Genomic DNA, 14,793 nt, shown 5'->3' with positions numbered 1-14,793 from the left:
TGAGGGGAGGGGGGCAAGGGCCCATATGGGGCAAAGGATTAATGGGGGTGAGGGAGTAATGGAGGAGGGGGCTAAGGATGGGAAGGGTTGTTGGCAGAAGGGGGCATAGGGGGTGACTGGTGGGGGAAATAAGAGGGGGCTGGGCATCACGGGGGATGAGGGGTTGGTGGGAAGTAGGGGAGTGAAGAGTTAAGGAGGGAGCGATTAATGGGATTAAATTAATGGGGGAGGGGTTAAAGGAGGGAGAGGGGTTGAAGGTTTGGGGGAGACCAAACTGAGGAAGGGGAAACCAGGCTGATAGTGGTGGGGGCCCTGGACCCACTGAAGTCTCACAACCAATGGGGGGTACCCCCCAAACCATAGGAGACCCCTCTCAACCCATGGAAGAAATCCTATCAATGGAGCACACCCTATCCTCCAAGCCATGGACATCTCCCAACCCCCAACCCCATGTCTCCCCATTCCCCCCAGACGGTGACGGTGAAGGAAGCTGACATTCACCAGCAGAACCCCCCCAAATTTGACAAGATCGAGGACATGGCGATGCTGACCTTCCTCCATGAGCCTGCTGTCCTCTACAACCTCAAGGAGCGCTATGCCTCTTGGTTGATCTATGTGAGCCTTCCCACAAGCCCCTGGAGCACCTGGGAAATAGGCGAGGTCTTCCCCACAGCCAGTGGAGTGGATGGAAACTAGTGACCCTTCCCTAAAGCTTTTGGGATACCTAGCACCAGATGGGGCTTCCAGAGAATCTATAGGCCACCTAAAACCTGGTGTGGCTTTTTCATGGACTTTGGGACACCTAGAACTGGTGGCCCTTTCTCCAGCTCCCTCGGGCCACCCAAACCCAAGACATCCCATTTCTAGACAGGCACCAAGACCCGAGATGTTGCATCCCCTGACCCCTTTGGCCACCCAGACCCAAGATGTCCCTTCTACAGCCCTTTTCAGACAACTAAGATCAGGACATCCTGTCACCACATACTTTGGGCCACCTAGACCTAGCATCCCTAGCACCCTGGTGGGGTGGAACCTCCTGGCTCTGACCCGCCTACCCTTTTCTTCAGACCTACTCAGGGCTCTTCTGTGTGACTGTCAACCCCTACAAGTGGTTACCTGTCTACAATGCTGAGGTGGTGGCTGCCTACCGGGGAAAGAAGCGGAGTGAAGCTCCACCCCACATCTTCTCCATCTCTGACAATGCCTACCAGAACATGTTGACAGGTAAGGATGTCTTTTGAGGACCTCAAACTAGAAGACCCCACTCCAAAAAATGGTTTCTGACTCAGAACTGGTTCTCATCTGGGAGGATGGAGAACCTCAGCCTCAACCCCAAGACCCCAAGTATGTTTCCCAACTTCATCCCACCTGACTCCTCTTTTTTCTTGACAGATCGAGAGAACCAGTCCATCCTCATCACGTAAGGCCCTGCTTTATCCAGCCCTGCCCCATAGCAGTGGGGTGGGATGAAGGACCCACCAGGATGTTATCCAATATCTCACTGTTGCTCCCCCAGCGGAGAATCCGGGGCGGGGAAGACAGTCAACACTAAGAGGGTCATCCAATACTTTGCCAGCATTGCTGCCATTGGCGACCGCAAGAAGGAGGTGACCAATAGCAGCAAGGTGAGTTCCTCAGTACATGTACCCTTTGCAGAGACCATACCCCAGTGGTATCCACACCCAGCATTTTCCCACCCCATCCAGGGCACCCTGGAGGACCAGATCATCCAGGCTAACCCTGCCTTGGAGGCCTTCGGCAATGCCAAGACCCTCCGCAATGACAACTCCTCCCGATTTGTGAGTGATGGGGGTGGGTTGTATGAGGAAGGGTCTGTGGGGCAGTTTGCAGGACAGGGTTTATGGTGTGGGATCTGCTGCATGAAGGCAGCCACCTCCACCTCCTGCCACTGCCTTCCCAGGGGAAGTTCATCCGGATCCATTTTGGGGCCACCGGGAAGTTGGCATCAGCTGACATTGAGACCTGTGAGTGGGTTGAGACCCCAGTGAGAGGCTGTCTTGTAGTCCATTTATCCATCCATGGACTTATCTATCCATGGATTTATTCATCCATCCTAGGACTCATCCATGCATGGACTCCTCCATCCACCCACGAACTTCATCCATTCACCCAGGAGCTCCATTCATCCACACATATCTCCCTTTCTCCCTCCATCCACCCTTCATCTCCATCTCCTTATCCCACCACTGACCTGACCCTCCATCTCCAATTCTTTGTCCCTCCATCTCCCTGTGTCTACCTCCCTCCCTCCTTGCCTGTCTCCCCTTCACCCATGTCCATCCCTTCATCTGTTTTCATGGTTGAAATGGTTTCATCATCTCATCCCACTATCCATCTGACCTTCCATTTTCCTCTCTTCTTCCCTCCATCTCCTCATCCCACCATCCATCTCTCCATATCTCAATCCATCTCCTCATCCCAACCTCCATCCTCCTTCTCTCCACATCGACCTCAGACCTCCTGGAGAAGTCCCGTGTCATCTTCCAGCTGAAGGCTGAGAGGAACTACCACATCTTTTACCAGATCCTCTCCAACAAGAAGCCAGAGCTGCTGGGTGAGTAGGGTGTTTGCCTTGAGTCTTCTACTTCCTGTCCTCCAATTCTCTGCTCCTTCCTGGGGCAATTGAGGATGATTTGGGGTTGTTTAGCCAGTGGAAATTCTCAGTTTTTCTCTCTATCCTGGGCTCACGGAGCAGAGATGCTTCTCATCACGAACAACCCCTATGACTACAGTTATGTCTCCCAAGGAGAGGTGACTGTGGCCTCCATCGATGACTCCGAAGAGCTGTTGGCAACTGACGTAAGTGGTAGGGTGGGCATGTGGACATCCCCATGATGAATTGAAGGTGAAGTGCCAGGTGGATGGTTGAGATAGTAGAAGATGGATGGGTGGAGGAGAGGAGGAACATAGAGATGAGAGTGGAGAATAGGAAGGGTGAAAGATGGTGCGTTGGTGGAGTGGGATGATGTGGGGTGAGGGATAGAAGGTAGGACAGGAGGCAGGGAGTGGAGGAGGTTGTGGATGGAGATAAAAAACAGGTGGAGGAGTACTTAGGTGGACAGATGTGTCCATGGGTGAACAAGTCCTCAAACAGATGGATGAGTCCATGGTTGCATGAATGGAGTTAATGGTGAATGGATGAGACCATGGATGGATGAGTCCATAAATGTATGAGTCTATGAATGGATGGATGCATGGTTAGAAGAGTCCATGGATAGGTAAATGGATGGATGTAGTCCTCAGATGGATGGATCCATGGATCCATGGATGAATGGACAGATAGATCCATAGATATATGAGTCCTCAGATGGATGGCTGGATGGGTGAGTCCTCATAATGGGTGAGTCCATGGGTGGATGAGTCTGCAGATGGATGGAGAAGCTGATGAGCTGGAAGGGCAGAGAGACACAAATGGTGGCCAGCAGAGAGCCATTACCACAGCTGTGGCAAGGCCCTCTTCCTATCAACCAGAGTGCTTTTGATGTCCTGGGCTTCACGGCTGAGGAGAAGGCTGGTGTCTACAAGCTGACAGGTGCCATCATGCACTTTGGCAACATGAAGTTCAAGCAGAAGCAACGGGAAGAGCAGGCAGAACCAGATGGTACTGAAGGTGAGTGGGTATAGGATGACATAGGTCTTGGGGTCACCAGGTTAGGTGGAATCTGACAGCACTTCTTTTTCTTGATGCTCTGCAGATGCTGACAAGTCAGCCTACTTGATGGGGCTGAACTCAGCTGATCTTCTCAAGGGGTTGTGTCACCCCCGGGTGAAGGTGGGCAATGAATATGTCACCAAGGGGCAGAATGTCCAGCAGGTGTACTACTCCATTGGGGCCTTGGCCAAGGCTGTATATGAGAAGATGTTCAACTGGATGGTGGTGAGGATCAACAACTCCCTGGACACCAAGCAGCCAAGGCAGTACTTCATTGGTGTGCTAGACATCGCTGGATTTGAGATCTTTGATGTGAGGACTGAGGGGGTGGCAGGGCATTTGTCCTCTTGGGGGTTGTGTTGACCCTCTTGGGAGTTGCATTGACTACATTGATACTACTGGGCATTCTGTTGACCCAGCTGTGGCTCAGGTTCACCTACGGATCTCATCAGGCATTCTGTTGACCCTGTTGGGTGTTGAGTTGATCCAGTTAACCTCATCTCCTCTCTCCTTCCCCAGTTCAACAGTTTCGAGCAGCTCTGCATCAACTTCACCAATGAGAAGTTGCAGCAGTTTTTCAACCACCACATGTTCGTGCTGGAGCAGGAGGAATACAAGAAGGAGGGCATTGAGTGGGAGTTCATTGACTTTGGCATGGACCTCCAGGCCTGCATTGACCTCATTGAGAAGGTACCACCTCTCACAGGGTCTTGTGGGACTGAATGGGGAAGGGACTTTGGGGGAAGAGCCCTTTCAGTTGGAGCCCGCCAGGGGCCCCCAAGTTGGTTAGCTGGGTTGTGCTTGGTGTCCTCCACCACCACTTTTCTTCCTAGCCCATGGGGATCATGTCCATCCTGGAGGAGGAGTGCATGTTTCCCAAGGCCACGGACATGACCTTCAAGGCCAAGCTCTTTGATAATCACCTGGGCAAGTCGGCCAACTTTGGGAAGCCACGCAATGTCAAGGGGAAGCCAGAGGCCCATTTCTCTCTTGTCCACTATGCTGGCACAGTGGACTACAACATCATTGGGTGGCTGCAGAAGAATAAGGACCCTCTCAATGAGACAGTGGTGGGGCTCTACCAGAAATCTGCCCTGAAGCTCTTGGCCAACCTCTTCTCCAACTACGCTGGGGCAGATGCTGGTGAGTGAATGGATGATGGGGTGATGGAGGGATGAGCTTATGGAGAAGACTACTGTTCACTATTCACCCTCTTTCCTGTGTTACCCTACCCCTCTTCTCTCCAGGTGGTGATGGAGGGAAAGGGAAAGGAGCCAAGAAAAAAGGTTCCTCCTTTCAGACTGTCTCAGCCCTGCATCGGGTGAGTGACCTACATAGTGGACCCAGTTTGGGGCAATGGGAAGACAATCTCCTGAGTGGTGGATCACCTCTTCAGTCCCACAGACCTTCTCTTGCTCTTTCATTAGTCAGCTTCTTCTCTCCTCGGTCCCTCAACAGGAGAACCTCAACAAGCTGATGGCCAACCTCAAGACCACCCACCCTCACTTTGTCCGCTGCATCATCCCCAATGAGCGGAAGGAGCCGGGTGAGCAAAGGGTAGGGCTGAGGGCAGGGAAAAGGGTGGTAGGTGTGGCTTGTGGCTGACACCACCACCCCTCTGATCCACTGCCAGGTGTGATGGACAATCCCCTGGTAATGCATCAGCTGCGCTGCAATGGGGTGCTAGAGGGCATCCGCATCTGCCGCAAAGGCTTCCCCAATCGCATCCTCTATGGGGACTTCCGACAGCGGTAGGCACAGAGGAGAAAATGTGGGAAGGTGGTGGACAACCTGACTGGGGCTGACCTCAGGGTTTTCATGTCCTCTCTGGTCTCCAGGTACCGCATCCTGAACCCTGCTGCCATCCCTGAGGGGCAGTTCATTGACAGTCGCAAGGGTGCTGAAAAGCTCCTGGGATCCATTGACATTGACCACAATCAGTACAAATTTGGACACACCAAGGTAAGGGCACATGGTGTCTCCATGGTCCCACCACACTTGGGGTCATGTGGACCCCATGGTCTCACCACTGATGTGTCCACCTGCCTATCCACCTCACCCCACCATGCATCACTTCATTTCTGCAGCAATCCATCCATCTGTCCATGAACCCTTCCCAACCAATTCACTCACCTCCTTCCTCCATCAGGTCTTCTTCAAGGCTGGCCTGCTGGGACTTCTGGAGGAGATGCGGGATGAGCGCCTCTCCCGCATCATCACCCGCATCCAGGCTCAGGCCCGAGGGCAGCTGATGCGCATTGAGTTCAAGAAGATCCTGGAGCGCCGGTGAGAGGGGAAGGGTCTTTCTCCTGGAGAAAGGATGTCTGGTGGGTCACCAGATTTGTGGTGTAGTGGCATCTGTGTCACCATTCTAGGGACTCACTGCTGGTGATCCAGTGGAACATCAGGGCCTTCATGGGGGTGAAGAATTGGCCTTGGATGAAGCTCTACTTCAAGATCAAGCCCTTGCTGAAGAGTGCTGAGACAGAGAAGGAGATGCAGGTGGGAGGAGGTGATGAGACAGGCAGATTTTGGGGATCCAAAATGGGTTGGGTAGGGTTGATGGATGGAGGGGATTGGATGTGGCTACTGATCTCCTGATCTGTGGCTGCTGATCTGCTTTAGAACATGAAGGAAGAGTTTGGGCGGCTGAAGGAGGCCCTGGAGAAGTCGGAGACCCGGCGCAAGGAGCTGGAGGAGAAGATGGTCTCCATGCTGCAGGAGAAAAATGACCTTCAGCTCCAAGTGCAGGCCGTAAGTGAGATTGCCCCAAAAAACCATGTCAGGGGGGTGACCAGCAGCTCTCTAGGGCCACCCTACTTCATCTACCACTCCAACACAGGAGCAGGACAACCTCAATGATGCTGAGGAGCGCTGTGACCAGCTGATCAAGAACAAGATCCAGCTGGAGGCCAAGGTGAAGGAGCTGACAGAGCGACTGGAAGATGAGGAAGAGATGAACGCAGAGCTGACAGCTAGGAAGAGGAAGCTGGAGGATGAGTGTTCGGAGCTGAAAAAGGATATTGATGATCTAGAGCTGACTCTGGCCAAGGTGGAGAAGGAGAAACATGCCACTGAGAACAAGGTGAGGGTAGAGAGAGGCCTTGACCTTAAGTTGTGGGGATTTGGGTCAAGACAACCTGGTTGTGTGGGATTGAGGAGATCCAAGGCTAGTTGATCTGGGCTACATGAATGTCCTTTGGGTTCTCTACCACTGCAGTGGCCTCATTGGCCAAGGACAACAGAAGAGTCACTCAGCTTTGCCCTACCTCTGCTACTAAGCTGGAGGCCTAGTGTTTCTCCTCTTTCAGGTCAAGAATCTCACAGAGGAGATGGCCGGGCTGGATGAAACCATTGCAAAGTTAACGAAGGAGAAGAAGGCCCTGCAAGAATCTCACCAGCAGACGCTGGATGACCTGCAAGCAGAAGAAGACAAGGTCAACACCTTGACAAAGGCCAAACTCAAGATGGAACAGCAAGTGGATGACGTGAGTGTGGTCTGGTCCCTACCAAGAGTAGTGTTAAAGAGCTTTCTGGGGCAGGTATGATGGAAAACTGAGTTTTCCCCCCATTTTCATGTTTCCACACAGCTTGAAGGCTCCCTGGAACAGGAGAAGAAGGTCCGGATGGACCTGGAACGGGCCAAAAGGAAGCTGGAAGGTGACTTGAAGCTGACTCAGGAGAACATCATGGACCTGGAGAATGACAAGCAGCAGCTGGAGGAGAAGCTCAAGAAGTAAAGATGGACCTCTTTCCCTGGTCTAAATTAGGGGCAAGGGCAGGAACCTCACTGCTAACTGCTTTCATTTACAGGAAAGAGTTTGAGATCAACCAGCAAAACAGCAAGGTTGAGGATGAGCAGGCTCTGGCTCTGCAGCTCCAGAAGAAGCTGAAAGAGCTGCAGGTGAGGGATCTATTCTTTGCTTATTTGGGCTGGACTGGAGAGCCTTCGGCTGGTTGGGTTGAGGTGAAGAATCTCTATCTGGTTAGGCTGAGTTTAGGAGTTTTCAGTTGGTTGACAATGTTCAGACGTCTGGCATGAGCTGAAATGTTTTCAGCTTATTGGGGTGAGTTGGGTTGAAAAGTCTCCAGCTCAATTGGTTGAGCTGAGTGCAGGAGCTGGGTAGAGACAAGTTTGCTGACAGCAGCTCCATTCCTGGAGCACAGGCACGGATTGAGGAGCTGGAGGAGGAGTTGGAAGCAGAGCGGACAGGCAGAGCCAAGGTGGAGAAGCTGCGCTCAGACCTGTCACGGGAGCTGGAGGAGATCAGTGAGCGGCTGGAGGAGGCAGGTGGTGTCACTTCAGTGCAGATTGAGCTCAACAAGAAGCGTGAGGCAGAGTTCCAGAAGATGCGTCGGGACCTGGAGGAGGCCACGCTGCAGCACGAGGCCACGGCTGCTGCGCTGCGCAAGAAGCATGCTGACAGCGTGGCCGAGCTCAGTGAGCAGATTGACAACTTACAGCGTGTCAAGCAGAAGCTGGAGAAGGAGAAGAGTGACCTCAAGCTGGAGCTGGATGACCTCAGCTCCAACATGGAGCAACTCATAAAAGCCAAGGTAGAAGGAGGCCAAGGTGGACATCTTATCTCCACCATGGGCATCATTCTCCTTCCTCATTCCTTCCCTCCATACTTTCCTCCTCCAAGGTGGGCATGGAGAAGATCTCTCGCACCATGGAGGACCAGGCAGCTGAACACCGGGCCAAGCTGGAGGAGACACAACGAGTCCTCAATGACACCAGCACCCAACGGGCCAAGCTCCAGACCGAGAATGGTGTGAACCCTGACCCACCATACCCCTCACTCCACATTCTCAGCCCCTGCCCCACATCTTCAATCCCTGCCACACCTTGAAAACCTGCCCTACCTCTGCAGGAGAGCTGTCCCGCCAGCTGGAGGAAAAGGAGGCCCTTGTCTCTCAATTAACTAGGGGCAAGCAGTCATACACCCAGCAGATGGAGGACTTGAAGAGGCAGCTGGAGGAGGAGATGAAGGTGAGGTTTGTGGGATGGCTGATAGGGTCTCCAGGAGGACCACAAGACAAGGTGTCCTTCACCCTCATGGTGGTAGCACCAAATGGAATTCAAGTTCAGGCCAGCTCAGTGGGGTAGTTGCATCTAAGAGTGGTTGAATTGGGTTGCATTGGTCTAACAGCTGAGAGGTTGGGCTGAGCAGGTCTGTTGTGAAGCAGCTGGGTTGGTCTATAGGTGGTTGGGTGGCACTGCAGGAGGGGAAGTCAAACTGGGCCAGACTAGAGGTACCCATCTTTAGATTGCTCTGGGTATAGATGTGCTGAATTTGGTTGGAATGATCTAGAGAAGGTTTGGCTGAGAAATACCAGTGCTTACTGGTATTTCTGAGTTTGAGCACCTACACATAGGTCAAGTTCACATACTCCTTACCTCTTCCTTCCAGGCAAAGAATGCACTGGCCCATGCCCTCCAGTCAGCCCGGCATGACTGCGACCTTCTGAGGGAGCAGTATGAGGAGGAGACAGAGGCCAAGGCCGAGCTCCAGCGCTCACTCTCCAAGGCCAACTCTGAGGTGGCACAGTGGAGAACCAAGTATGAGACAGATGCCATCCAGCGCACTGAGGAACTGGAGGAAGCCAAGTGAGTAATCTCCCCATGAAAGGAAGACTCTGTGAGCAGGGAAGAGTGCACACCCTTACACTGTAGAAGAATCTGGAGAAGGTATAGGGATCTGGAGATGGTAAAAATCCAGAGCCTCAGACAATGAATAGGAAGAATAAGGTTTGAGTTGGGCCACTTGGTCCATGGGTCACCACAGCCACGTTTTCTCCCACTCCAGGAAGAAGCTGGCCCAGCGGCTGCAGGAGGCTGAGGAGGCGGTGGAGGCAGTCAATGCCAAGTGTTCCTCCCTGGAGAAGACCAAACACCGGCTGCAAAATGAGATTGAGGACCTGATGGCAGATGTGGAGCGATCAAATGCAGCAGCTGCTGCGTTGGACAAGAAGCAGAGAAACTTTGATAAGGTAAGAGGACACCGTGGTGAGACAGCAGCAGATGGGAGACATGGGGACAGAGGTGACCACTTGCTTTGCTCCAGATCTTATCTGAGTGGAAGCAGAAGTTTGAAGAGTCACAGATGGAGCTGGAGGCATCACAGAAAGAGGCCAGGTCCCTCAGCACTGAGCTCTTCAAGCTGAAAAACGCTTATGAGGAGTCACTTGAGCACCTGGAGACCTTCAAAAGGGAGAACAAGAACCTCCAAGGTGAGACCGTGGTACTCTCCCTGCTCACCTTGTTCTCCACCACTTTCCACCAAGTCTGATGATATCTTATCTGAGCAGAGGAGATCTCGGACCTGACGGAGCAGCTGGGTGGCAGCCACAAGACCATCCACGAATTGGAGAAGGTCCGGAAGCAGCTGGATGCCGAGAAACTGGAGCTCCAAGCTGCACTGGAAGAGGCTGAGGTGAGCCAAATCACATCCCCATGAGTGCCATGTTGTCCTAGTGTTCTCCGTGGCCCTCTAATTTCTGTCAGTCTCCACCAGGCCTCTCTGGAGCATGAGGAGGGAAAGATCCTGAGGGCCCAACTGGAGTTCAACCAGGTGAAGGCAGACTATGAGCGCAAGCTGGCCGAGAAGGATGAGGAGATGGAGCAGGCCAAGCGCAACCACCTGCGGGTGGTGGACTCACTGCAGACCTCGCTGGACGCTGAGACCCGGAGCCGCAACGAGGCCCTGAGGCTGAAGAAGAAGATGGAGGGTGACCTCAATGAGATGGAGATTCAGCTCAGCCATGCCAACCGTGTGGCTGCTGAAGCTCAGTCCCACCTGAAATCAGCCCAGGGCTACCTCAAGGTACCCATCAGACATATATCCCATAAGCATGTTGACATGTAGTAGGTCCCACCACGCCAGAGTGGAAGAAAAGTAGATCTTAAGCCACTTCCCCACCATACTCACTCATCCTCTTCCCCCATGCTGCCTTGTAGGACACCCAACTGCAGCTGGATGACATGGTACGGGTCAATGAGGACCTGAAGGAGAATATTGCCATTGTGGAGAGGAGAAACAACCTCCTCCAGTCAGAGCTGGAGGAGCTGCGGGCAGTGGTGGAACAGACTGAGAGGGCTCGCAAGCTGGCCGAGCAGGAGCTGATCGGAGCCGCAACGAGGCCCTGAGGCTGAAGAAGAAGATGGAGGGTGACCTCAATGAGATGGAGATTCAGCTCAGCCATGCCAACCGTGTGGCTGCTGAAGCTCAGTCCCACCTGAAATCAGCCCAGGCTCACCTCAAGGTGGGATTACTCACTTATAAAGAAGTCTTTTTAGGTCCCTGAGCTGCTGGCTGATCTCCATTATATTTATCCCAACAGGACACCCAGCTGCAGCTGGATGATGTGGTAAGAGCCAATGAAGACCTGAAGGAGAATATTGCCATTGTGGAAAGGAGAAACAACCTTCTCCAATCTGAGCTGGAGGAGATGCAGATGACATGGTACGGGTCAATGAGGACCTGAAGGAGAATATTGCCATTGTGGAGAGGAGAAACAACCTCCTCCAGTCAGAGCTGGAGGAGCTGCGGGCAGTAGTGGAACAGACTGAGAGGGCTCGCAAGCTGGCCGAGCAGGAGCTGATTGAGGCCAGTGAGAGGGTCCAGCTTCTGCACTCACAGGTGAGACATCACATACCTTCAAGGATAGAAGTCACCTCCATCCATGGGTGTGGGCTTCTAATGGGTTGAGTTACCAAGATCTCCAGATCCTTTAAGCCTGAAGAGTTGGCAGGATTTGGGGGGCATTAGGTACTGGGGGGTTGAAGAAGGATGGGTCAGTAGTTCAAGAGCTACCTCCTGAGATCCTCTCCTCTAATTCCAGAACACCAGCCTCATCAACCAGAAGAAGAAGATGGAGGCTGACATCTCCCAGCTGCAGACAGAGGTGGAAGAGGCCATCCAGGAGTGCAGGAATGCTGAGGAGAAGGCCAAGAAAGCCATCACTGATGTGAGTGCCATGGTGGGACCAACATCTAGGACACCTTCTACTGAAGGGTGAAGTAGAGCGTGCTTTGGTCCTCCTTCTCTGCTTGCTTCTCTCCTCGGGCAGGCGGCCATGATGGCCGAGGAACTGAAGAAGGAGCAGGACACCAGTGCCCATCTGGAGCGGATGAAGAAGAACATGGAGCAGACCATCAAGGACCTGCAGATGAGGTTGGATGAGGCCGAGCAGCTGGCCCTCAAAGGGGGCAAGAAGCAGCTGCAGAAGCTGGAGGCTCGTGTGCGGGAGCTGGAGAATGAGCTGGAGGCTGAGCAGAAGCGCCATGCCGAGAGTGTCAAGGGTCTCCGCAAGTCTGAGCGTCGTGTCAAGGAACTTAGCTACCAGGTGGGGCTCCTGGGCTGGCCCAAGTCAATTCCTGCCCCTTGGCCATAGGGCTTCATACTTCATGCTGTACATGACCTCGAACATGGCTGACCTGCTGGCCAGAGAGACACAGGCTGTCTAGATTCGATAAGAGACCACCCACTGTATGTACGTGGGTACCCAGAACATGGTCTGGGCCATGAGCTACCCAGGCCACCTCTCAGTGTCCAGTATCCATGGGGTCTTATGGGAGCATGATCCATAACCTCAGATAGGACCTCATCAGGGGCAAGAAGACATCCACCTCCTGCTCTCAGAGCTGAAGCCACCCACAGATCTTGAGAGGCTCCACTCCCCAAGAACATAATTAACTGTCTCCTGACTCTTGTAGCTTGGGTGGTGATTCCAAGTGCAGGTAGGGTCAGGTCATGATCCATATGTGTCTCACCTTACAGACGGAGGAGGACCGTAAAAATATGGTCCGGCTTCAGGACCTTGTGGACAAGCTCCAGCTGAAGGTCAAGGCCTACAAGCGACAGGCTGAGGAGGCGGTGAGCATTGGCTGAGGTAGCCATGGGTCCACCCCCCAGGAGAGGACAGTGTGGGTTTAGGATGTGGGAGAGGATGTGGAGAGTAGCAGGCAACCTTGAGATGAGGTGGTCAAGGGGTGGGGTGTTGAGAGAGGGAGGGAAGGAAGGAAGGAAGGAAGGAAGGAAGGAAGGAAGGAAGGAAGGAAGGAAGGAAGGAAGGAAGGAAGGAAGGAAGGAAGGAAGGAAGTTAGTTTATGTGGGTGGAAGATTGGATGGAAGGATCATTGAGTAGATAGTTGGGTGGTTTGAAAGTGGGATGTCTGAAGAAACAGGTGTTTCTATTGAAGGCCTGATGGAGCAATAAAATAGTCAGATGTATGGAGAGCAGATGGGGTGGCAGGAGGCCAGACAGAGCTGTGTGGGAGCCTCACTGGTGTCTCTGCATCCTCAGGAGGAACAGGCCAACACCAACCTGGCCAAGTTCCGCAAGGCACAGCACGAGCTGGATGAGGCAGAGGAGCGTGCCGACATCGCCGAGTCCCAGGTCAACAAGCTGCGGGCCAAGAGCCGCGACATTGGAGCCAAGGTGGGACTTTCCCCTGCCCACAGGTGCCTCATAGGCCACCCCATGGCAGCCCCACAACAGCCCCTTTTTCTCATTCTCCATCAGAAGGGACTCAATGAAGAGTGAAGATCCGGATCCCCAAGTATCCTACCTGAACTCGCAGCTGTCCCATTTAGACTTCCAAGTGCCCAACCCCCCCTAGCCCCCCAAGCTTGCAAAGCCAATAAAAACCATTGAGCAGCAGCCATTTGCGTGGCGTTGGATTTATGTGGGAAGGGTGGGGTTATCCCATTGTATGGTACATGTAATATGGATGGAGCCCATACAAGTTTCTAGTAAATCTGGAATTTATGAAGAAATTTATGGCATGTGGTAAAAGGGACAGGCCACATGGAAGCATTGTCAGAGCATTCACGGATGCAGTGAGGAAGGCCAAAGTCACCTTGGAATTGAATCTGGCAAGGGACAACAAGGACAACCAGAAGGGCTTCTTACAAGTATGTCAGCAAAAGAAAAATTAGGGAAAATATGAGGCCACTGCTGAATCAGATAAGAGAGCACCTCTGTGGAGAAGGACCTGGGAGTCTTGGTGGATAACAAGTTGACTATGAGCAGGCAGTGTTTCCTTAGGGCCAGAAGGGCCAATAGTGTCCTGAGTGCATCGGGAAGTGTGTGACCAGTGGGTCGAAGGAGATGATCCTGCCCCTCTATTCGGTCATAGTGAGGTCACATCTGCTGTGGTTCCAGTTCTGGGCTACTCAGCACAAGAAAGACAAGGAGTTACTGGAGAAGGTCCAGGAGGCCATGAAGATGATCTGAGATCTGGAGCATCTCTCCAGGGAAAGACTGAGGGAGCTGGGCCTAAGTCTAGAGAAAATTCAGAGAGGATCTCATCAATGCATCTCAAAGGCGGGTGTCCAGAGGATAGTGCCAGACTTTTCAGTGGTGCCCAGAGACAGGACAAGAAGCAATGGCCATAAACTAAAACACAACAAGTTCCACCTCAACATGAGGAAGAACTTCTTTACATTTAGAGTGGCAGAGCGCAGGAACAGGCAGCCAGGGAAATTGTGGAGTCTCCCTGTCTGCAGACATTCAAAACCCAACTGGACACATTCCTGTGTAAATTCTCTAGGTGACCCTGCCTTGGCAGTGGGTTGGACTGGATGATCTTCTGAGGTTCCTTCCAATCCTAAAAATTTTGTGGATTGCCAACCTGTGTGGACCTGGTGCACCCCACAGGATGTTGCAGCCCACCCCACAGTGCAATATGATTTCACCCATGGGGTGTACCTCGACCTCAAACTGCCTCACGGTATCTCAACACGCCTCACACCAATCCATATCTGTGTGTGGGAAGAGATGTGCCTGAGGGCACAGAGGACTAAGGAGGGAAGGTCCTCAGGAGGTGGGGAGCAGCATCTGGTACCTCCACATGTAGCACAGAGCTTGGGTCAGTCCTGGTTCCTGAGCTTGCAGCTTGTGCTGCTTCCGGCCTCAGTGTTCCCCTAGCTGCTAGCTGCTTCCCCTAGCCTAACTGCTCTGTCCCACTACCCACCATGCTTCATTTCCCCTGTCCTTCATGTCCCACTGTCCTTCTGTCTCAAATGCTTTCATCTGTCTGGCCTCTCCATGGATCGTTCCACCACCCCTTGGCCCAACAACCATGTCTCCTCCAACTTGTTACCCTCCATTCT

General features: G+C 53.0%; 1 protein-coding gene across 2 annotated transcripts in view; it reads left to right on the top strand.

Annotated features, from left to right (window-relative positions):
* The window catches only part of LOC121358065 (myosin-6), a 13,648-nt gene extending 355 nt beyond the window's left edge, over nucleotides 1–13,293 (top strand). The window contains exons 2-39 of one of the 2 annotated variants that reach the window (XM_041475940.1): nucleotides 472–615; nucleotides 1,068–1,224; nucleotides 1,393–1,420; nucleotides 1,517–1,625; nucleotides 1,707–1,799; nucleotides 1,922–1,985; nucleotides 2,477–2,575; nucleotides 2,717–2,820; nucleotides 3,493–3,631; nucleotides 3,717–3,985; nucleotides 4,193–4,363; nucleotides 4,507–4,816; nucleotides 4,933–4,994; nucleotides 5,132–5,219; nucleotides 5,307–5,424; nucleotides 5,512–5,635; nucleotides 5,823–5,959; nucleotides 6,049–6,175; nucleotides 6,299–6,427; nucleotides 6,516–6,758; nucleotides 6,985–7,161; nucleotides 7,264–7,409; nucleotides 7,487–7,577; nucleotides 7,841–8,230; nucleotides 8,320–8,446; nucleotides 8,548–8,666; nucleotides 9,088–9,284; nucleotides 9,484–9,667; nucleotides 9,742–9,907; nucleotides 9,986–10,110; nucleotides 10,192–10,500; nucleotides 11,018–11,083; nucleotides 11,167–11,316; nucleotides 11,519–11,644; nucleotides 11,747–12,022; nucleotides 12,457–12,552; nucleotides 12,983–13,117; nucleotides 13,205–13,293. In XM_041475940.1, the coding sequence (XP_041331874.1) occupies nucleotides 472–615; nucleotides 1,068–1,224; nucleotides 1,393–1,420; nucleotides 1,517–1,625; nucleotides 1,707–1,799; nucleotides 1,922–1,985; nucleotides 2,477–2,575; nucleotides 2,717–2,820; nucleotides 3,493–3,631; nucleotides 3,717–3,985; nucleotides 4,193–4,363; nucleotides 4,507–4,816; nucleotides 4,933–4,994; nucleotides 5,132–5,219; nucleotides 5,307–5,424; nucleotides 5,512–5,635; nucleotides 5,823–5,959; nucleotides 6,049–6,175; nucleotides 6,299–6,427; nucleotides 6,516–6,758; nucleotides 6,985–7,161; nucleotides 7,264–7,409; nucleotides 7,487–7,577; nucleotides 7,841–8,230; nucleotides 8,320–8,446; nucleotides 8,548–8,666; nucleotides 9,088–9,284; nucleotides 9,484–9,667; nucleotides 9,742–9,907; nucleotides 9,986–10,110; nucleotides 10,192–10,500; nucleotides 11,018–11,083; nucleotides 11,167–11,316; nucleotides 11,519–11,644; nucleotides 11,747–12,022; nucleotides 12,457–12,552; nucleotides 12,983–13,117; nucleotides 13,205–13,222 (5,613 nt within the window). In that variant the 3' untranslated portion in view covers nucleotides 13,223–13,293. Of the gene's footprint in view, nucleotides 1–471; nucleotides 616–1,067; nucleotides 1,225–1,392; nucleotides 1,421–1,516; nucleotides 1,626–1,706; nucleotides 1,800–1,921; nucleotides 1,986–2,476; nucleotides 2,576–2,716; nucleotides 2,821–3,492; nucleotides 3,632–3,716; nucleotides 3,986–4,192; nucleotides 4,364–4,506; nucleotides 4,817–4,920; nucleotides 4,995–5,131; nucleotides 5,220–5,306; nucleotides 5,425–5,511; nucleotides 5,636–5,822; nucleotides 5,960–6,048; nucleotides 6,176–6,298; nucleotides 6,428–6,515; nucleotides 6,759–6,984; nucleotides 7,162–7,263; nucleotides 7,410–7,486; nucleotides 7,578–7,840; nucleotides 8,231–8,319; nucleotides 8,447–8,547; nucleotides 8,667–9,087; nucleotides 9,285–9,483; nucleotides 9,668–9,741; nucleotides 9,908–9,985; nucleotides 10,111–10,191; nucleotides 10,501–11,017; nucleotides 11,084–11,166; nucleotides 11,317–11,518; nucleotides 11,645–11,746; nucleotides 12,023–12,456; nucleotides 12,553–12,982; nucleotides 13,118–13,204 lie in introns of both variants that reach the window. The other variant, XM_041475939.1, reaches the window with a different exon arrangement.
* Nucleotides 13,294–14,793: the final 1,500 nt, after the last annotated feature.

This window comes from Pyrgilauda ruficollis, unplaced genomic scaffold (genome assembly GCF_017590135.1).
Source record: "Pyrgilauda ruficollis isolate IOZ18807 unplaced genomic scaffold, ASM1759013v1 scaffold37, whole genome shotgun sequence".
NCBI lineage: Eukaryota > Metazoa > Chordata > Aves > Passeriformes > Passeridae > Pyrgilauda > Pyrgilauda ruficollis.
Note: the sequence above shows the minus strand (reverse complement) of the source record. Positions and strands in the feature narration are given on the sequence as shown.